General features: G+C 32.7%; 1 protein-coding gene across 1 annotated transcript; it reads left to right on the plus strand.

Annotated features, from left to right (window-relative positions):
- Positions 1-5,263: 5,263 nt before the first annotated feature.
- LOC113303811 (histone H2B.3-like) lies at positions 5,264-5,989 on the plus strand. The gene has a single exon (XM_026552891.1). The coding sequence runs from the start codon at positions 5,355-5,357 to the stop codon at positions 5,820-5,822; it is 468 nt and encodes a 155-aa protein (XP_026408676.1). The 5' UTR covers positions 5,264-5,354; the 3' UTR covers positions 5,823-5,989.
- Positions 5,990-6,456: the final 467 nt, after the last annotated feature.

A 6,456-nucleotide genomic window follows, 5' to 3' on the forward strand; every position in this document is an offset into this window, starting at 1 on the left:
AGTGACATATATCAATTCATCATGCCATTTTTTTTATAAAGAAACAATGATTTTTTACGTGCCAACTGATTCAAGTTGATGGACTATTTAATTATGAATATTAACATTTATTAAAACATTTCTTAAATAAATGATAATAAAATGAACAAAAAATCTATATTTCTTAAAATTTCTTAGATAAAAATGAAACATTTATTAAGTAAATATACGTTAATAGAATGAAACATTTCTTCACTTAACATTTCTTAAATATTTCTCAAACATCATGAAAGAAAAAAACATCGATATTTCTCAAACATCTATATTCACTACTCTAACATCATGAAAGAAAAAAACGATAATAAATAAATTAATAACGTATTAATAAATTATATCTCTAATTGAATGAAAAATCTACAAAAAATAATTAATATTACCTCTTAAACTTGTATTTGAGAAATTCAAAATGTAAAGCATTCCTTTGAGCAAGAAGCAGAGAACCAGAGAACCAGAGGTATTGATTTCATTTCAATTCTCTTCTTGTCCTTTTAAAGCATTCCTTTGGGCAAGAAGACATAATAGCTAGCAAATCGAAATATTCTTGAAACATTTGGAATCTCGTTGCATGCGTATATACACAGGCTAGCTATGTCTTTGATCATGAAACCAACTACTCTTTTTACTTTTTTTTTTTGTTTTATTTCTTTAACTTTTGAGTCTGAACTCTAAAGTACAGACCACATGTAGCATATACTGTACACACCTCCAAATGCAAAAGAAAAATAAATCGACTCCCTTGACTTCCCTCTCTCACTCTCTTTTTCTCTAGCTAGTCTCTGACTCTCTTCCTGTTGCATTCCTTGTTGGTTAGTCTTGTAGCAAGTAGCTAAGAGCCTAGGAGTATTATTTGACAACAAAGTTTTGACTGCTTTTGAATCCGAATATGCATTATTGAAATATTGGGGAATGCATTGAACTATTCGAGTGACAACTTGAACATATCAAGTGGATAGTGATAGTATGCGTGTATAAATATTGTCGGTAGACGATAACTACAATGCATTGTTATAAGTCATAGACTTAGGGTTGTGAATTTTACTAGATATCCATAAATTTTATGTTAAAAACCCATAAACAAATAAATAAATCAATAAATAAATTAAACCAAAAAATGAAAAAACGTAGTAACAACGTTATTTAGACCCGTTGTAACCGTTTTCATAGTTGTAATTACCGTTACATAGGAAATTCATATCACAAATTATTTATTTTTCTTATTTAACCGTTATCACACCCGTTATTTTAAAAAAACGTCAAAAAATGCGTTTTATTCCTATATAACGCGTTTTTGACCCAAAACGTGCTCACACCCGTCAAAACACGTTATAACGGTCACGCCTAGTACCCGTGACCTGGGCCGTGACCCGTTTTTCGAACCTTGATAAAAACTGATTTTGGGTGTAATCAGAGTTTTGATTTGTCAAAAACGATGATTTAAAGATGTAAATCAATAAAATAAGAAGATGGGTTGATGGAGATTTACCTTCTTCTTGGTTGGATCGAAGATCGTAGGAGTAGAGGATGAAAAAAAATTGATTAGGGTTTTGAGAATTTGGAAAGTTTATGATAGAAATGGAAAGATTTTTTAGGTTTAGGTTTTTTTGATTTTGGATTTACTGAAAATAGAAAGATTAGAATTTATATGAGTGAGTTTTAGAAATTAATGTGGGGGTAAATTAGTATTTTTTATAAGGTTTGGGTGCCTAGAGTAATTTGGGGTGTGAGAAGGAAAAACCTATAGGCCTCAATTAAGTGGTCTAGGCCCCAATTTAGCCAAGAAAAATAAAATAAATTGTCGAAACTATATGATGCTTAAGAAGCAATAGCAAAAAAACAATCAAGACACAATACGGTACAACTAGGTGAAAAAAACACAAAGTACTTTCATACTAAAACATTAAAAAGGAGGAAATGGAACACTATAGAATGCCTGAAAAATATCAATAATGAAATTACTTTTAACAAATCTGAAATGAAAAATGTTTTGTCAGATTATTTTATTAGCCTCTTCTCTGAAGATCCTAATCCTCAACATCCTGATCCAATCCTCTTTCACCACATTCAGCCTGGTATATCCCAAGAGCAAAATGTATCTCTAAACCTAGTACCATCGGCAGAGGAAATCCTGAAAGTGCTAAAGAATTTAAAACCAAATAAATCGTCAGGACCAGATGGGTTTCCTGCTAGTTTTTCAAACAAAACTTAGATACTGTAGGGGAACAAGTAATTGCTTCAATCCAACACTTTTTTGAAACATGAGAGTTACATCCTGAACTGAATAAAACTTTTCTTTTTCTTATACCCAAAACTAGACACCCAAATGATCCCAGCCAATTCAGGACTATTAGATTATGCAATACAGTTTACAAGATTATAACAAAGATTTTAACTAATAGAATTAAACCACATCTAGACTATATAATCTCACCTTTCCAAGTTGCTTTCTTATCTAAAAGACAAATATCAGACATCATAGTTATTGTTCAAGAAATAATCCATTCTTTTAAAAAGAAAAAGGTTAAACAAGCTGGGATGGGAATCAAAGTTGATTTGTTTAAAGCTTTTGATATGGTCAATTAGGATTTTTTGATCACTGCTCTAAAATATTTTGGTTTTGATCAATCCTTTTGTAATCTCATATATCAATGTATCTCAACAACTTCCATAGCAGTACTGCCCAATGGTAGTCCTGGTACTTATTTTAAACCATCTAGAGGACTAAGACAAGGAGACCCATTATCTCCTTATCTCTTCATAATATGTATGGAGACTTTCTCTAGACTGCTCCTGTCTAAAGAGATTGAGAATGTTTGGTGATGATTATTTGTTATTTATTAGAGACGATTATTTGTTATTTATTAGAGACGATCCTAAAAAATGTAACTCTATTTTACAAATCATAAAAAAATTTAGTAATGCTTCTGGCCAGCTTATTAATTTTGATAAACCAGGTGTGTTTTTTTTATAAAAATGTTCAACCCAAACATCAAAGAATGATGTCTAAAATCTTTAAAAAGAAAAAAAAAGACTTAAAAGATTCTTACCTGGGTGCACCTCTCTTTATAGACAAATAAAATAAAAAATAAAAAGACTTAAAAGATTCTTACCTAAGTGCACCTCCTAGCTAGTGATGGGGGTGAAGCTAAACCCGCGGATGTTCTGGTGTATAACTGGGATAATGTGAGAGATACATGTTTTGATGTTATAGGTGTTTCACCATTCACAGGAAATGGCATAATTTCACAGTTAAATCTATATACTCAAAGTTAAATAAAATCACAATTAACAATTGTACCCTAGGTCTGTCAGACTCCTTTTGGAAAGGCATATGGTCTCAAAGAATAAAAGTTTTCACATGGAAGTGCCTTCAAAATACAGTCTCTACAAACCTCAAGTTATGCAGATTTATGAAAGATGTCTCACCTAAATGTACAATTGTGAGGAAAAAGGATCCATAAAACATTTATTCTTCCACTGTCAATATGCAAAAGCAGTATGGGCTACAGGTCCATATCCTGTTGAGTTAAACTTTAGTACCCCAACAACTTTTTTAAATATATATAAGGATTCGATTGAAAAGGCCAAACTAGTCTTGCCTATAGAAATTATAATGAAAAAAATTTGGTTTATATGGAAAGAAAGATGTAACAGAACATTTGAAAAGAATCAACAATCTTATTTACAACTAGCATTAGAAATACAGAGACACTTGAGCTTCTGGCATAAAGAAAAATACAATGCCACAAAAAAATTGGACAATCTTCCTGGAAAAACACCAGCAACTTGGAAGGCTCACATGAGTCTTCAACATAAAATTAATTTACATGCAGCTTGGGTTTCAGAAATTGCACTGGCATGTTTTTCCTTAATTCTAAGATCTGATGCAGGTAACTTTGAACAAGGAAGAGCAGGACCCATCTCAGCAACATCTCCAGAAGAAGTAAAAGCACTAGGACTTCTACAAGCAGCTAAATGGGCAAGAGAATGCAGATTCTCAAATTTCAGTGTTGAAGGAGATTGTAAAATATTTTTGATTACTTGAATGGCTTACCTTCTCAAATAACTTGGCAAAATCAATCTATCATGGAGGAAGTAAAATAGAAAATTAGCTTTTGTTCAAACCTTTTGTGTTATTTCTTTGTTCCTAGATCAACAAACAATGTGGCTGATGTTCTAGCTAAGGATGCTAAATTTTTTAGAACTGTTCTTAACTGGGTAACTGACCCTCCATCATGTGTTGTTCAAGCTATATAAGTAGATAAATCTAATGTTAGGGAAGAACCTGTTATCCCAATATTCAATGGCTCTACTCATTTTGATGTAAGAGTTGCTAACTTCATAAGCTAGCCTTTTGAATGACTATCTAATTTACAAAAAAAGAAAGAAAAAAAACTCATCTTCTGCCTAAAGTGCAACTCTTTTTGTGGAAATGCATTAATGACATTCTGCCTACTAAAGTTAGATTATCTCAAAATCAGATTAATGATGATCATACATGCATGACGTGTGGTAATAATATTGATGAATCGACTGAACATATTCTATTACATTGTCAATAGAAAGTCATGGAATATTTGGAAAATAAAACGAACAACCTATGCTGGTTCAATAGTACCATACTAGATGATTGCTATTTGCTTAGACTCTTTTTCATTCACTCAAACAAGTCATCTCAGTAGAGATTTTAATTCATTCGCTGATAAAGCTGCCAAGCATTGTAGAATATCAAACTCTTGTAATGAGTGGTGGGAAATCATTCCTAATATCTTATCAAATCATTTGTAAATCTATTTATTAACACAATGCGTTTTGTGTACCAAAGAAGGAAAAAGTTAGCCTTTGAACGACTATCTAATTTACAAAAAAAAAAAAAAAAAGAAAAAAAAAAATTTGGTAGTTGCACCCAATTTGTCACCGACTTCCTGGACATGGTCCGACAAATGAGATACCAATTATGCTATCCCAAATTCCAAAATATCCCCCCTAAAACGAAATCTGGCCAATATGAGAAATCTGAATCTTACATTACCTTCGCCATAATCAACGGTGAGTACTGCCGATTCTGCTATCCGTATGAATGAAAGGACCTTCACATTAATCAACGGTGAATACTACCGATCCGTATGAAACAAAGTACCTTCACCATAATCAACGGTGAATACTGTCGATCCGTATGAAACTAAGCACCAATTACTCTACCAACTCCCCTATATAAACAACCCCACTCTCTTCTTTCAATCTCACATCAAACAATACCTTTACTCTCTTTTCTTTCTCTGAAAAACATTTCATTTTCCGTTCAAATTTCTGATCAAATGGCACCGAAAACAGTAGAGAAGAAGCCAGCAGAGAAGAAGCCCGCAGAGAAGAAGCCCGCAGAAAAGAAACCCGCCGAGGAAAAGAAAGCTGAGAAGGCACCAGCAGAGAAGAAACCGAGAGCCGAGAAGAAGTTACCAAGCAAGGATGCTTCATCAACAGATAAGAAGAAGAAGAAATCAAAGAAATCAGTTGAAACTTACAAGATCTACATCTTCAAAGTTCTAAAGCAAGTTCATCCTGATATTGGTATCTCAAGCAAAGCAATGGGTATCATGAACAGTTTCATTAATGATATCTTTGAGAAACTTGCTGCTGAATCGTCCAGATTAGCTAGGTACAACAAGAAACCAACTATCACTTCTCGAGAGATTCAGACTGCTGTTCGGCTTGTTCTTCCTGGTGAATTGGCTAAACATGCTGTTTCTGAGGGTACCAAAGCTGTTACTAAGTTCACTAGTTCTTAATTGCTGCTTCTGTGTTTTTAGATCTGAAAATTTGGGGGTTTATTTTGTTTTAGTGGTTCAGTTCGGGGATTAGGGTTTCATGTGTAAGTAGTATATCTAATGTTATGAAATGTATTCAATTTCAATTTCTAATCCAAATATATTGCTAGTGAAATCAATTGTCTTAATCTTTGGATATGAATCGATTGAAACCCTTTTTAGATATCTGGAAGTGTTGATTTATCTGAATTGCATTTTGGAAACTGATAATGATTTTGCTAATTTTTAGATTTTTTTTCTTCTTTCATTTACTAAAGAAATACAGTATTTGTAGGCTTCATTGGTTGGATTTTCTACGAAAGACTTGTGAAATGCCAGTGGCTTTGAGCTTATAGGGTATTACTAGATCAAATTTTGTATAGCATGTGAAGGGAATGGGAAAACACACAGTTAATTTAGCGTAGATATTCACTCTAATGTTAATTGGAAGCTGTCAATTGATTCAGGATTTTCTTATTATGTGGCCTTAGCGGATTTTTATGCCACCTTCAAACTTAGATAATTTGCAGAATTGAGGTTCAGCTATGACTATCAGCAAGAGTAACACAATCATAAGCCTTAGAGAGGTTTGGGTCATTTTTGTTTTGCAACTGTG

Source organism: Papaver somniferum, chromosome 8 (assembly GCF_003573695.1).
Source record: "Papaver somniferum cultivar HN1 chromosome 8, ASM357369v1, whole genome shotgun sequence".
Classification (NCBI taxonomy): Eukaryota; Viridiplantae; Streptophyta; class Magnoliopsida; order Ranunculales; family Papaveraceae; genus Papaver; species Papaver somniferum.

Coding starts and splice junctions, on each gene's coding strand:
- LOC113303811 (XM_026552891.1), top strand. CDS start 5,355: ATGGCACCGAAAACAGTAGAGAAGAAGCCAGCAGAGAAGAAGCCCGCA.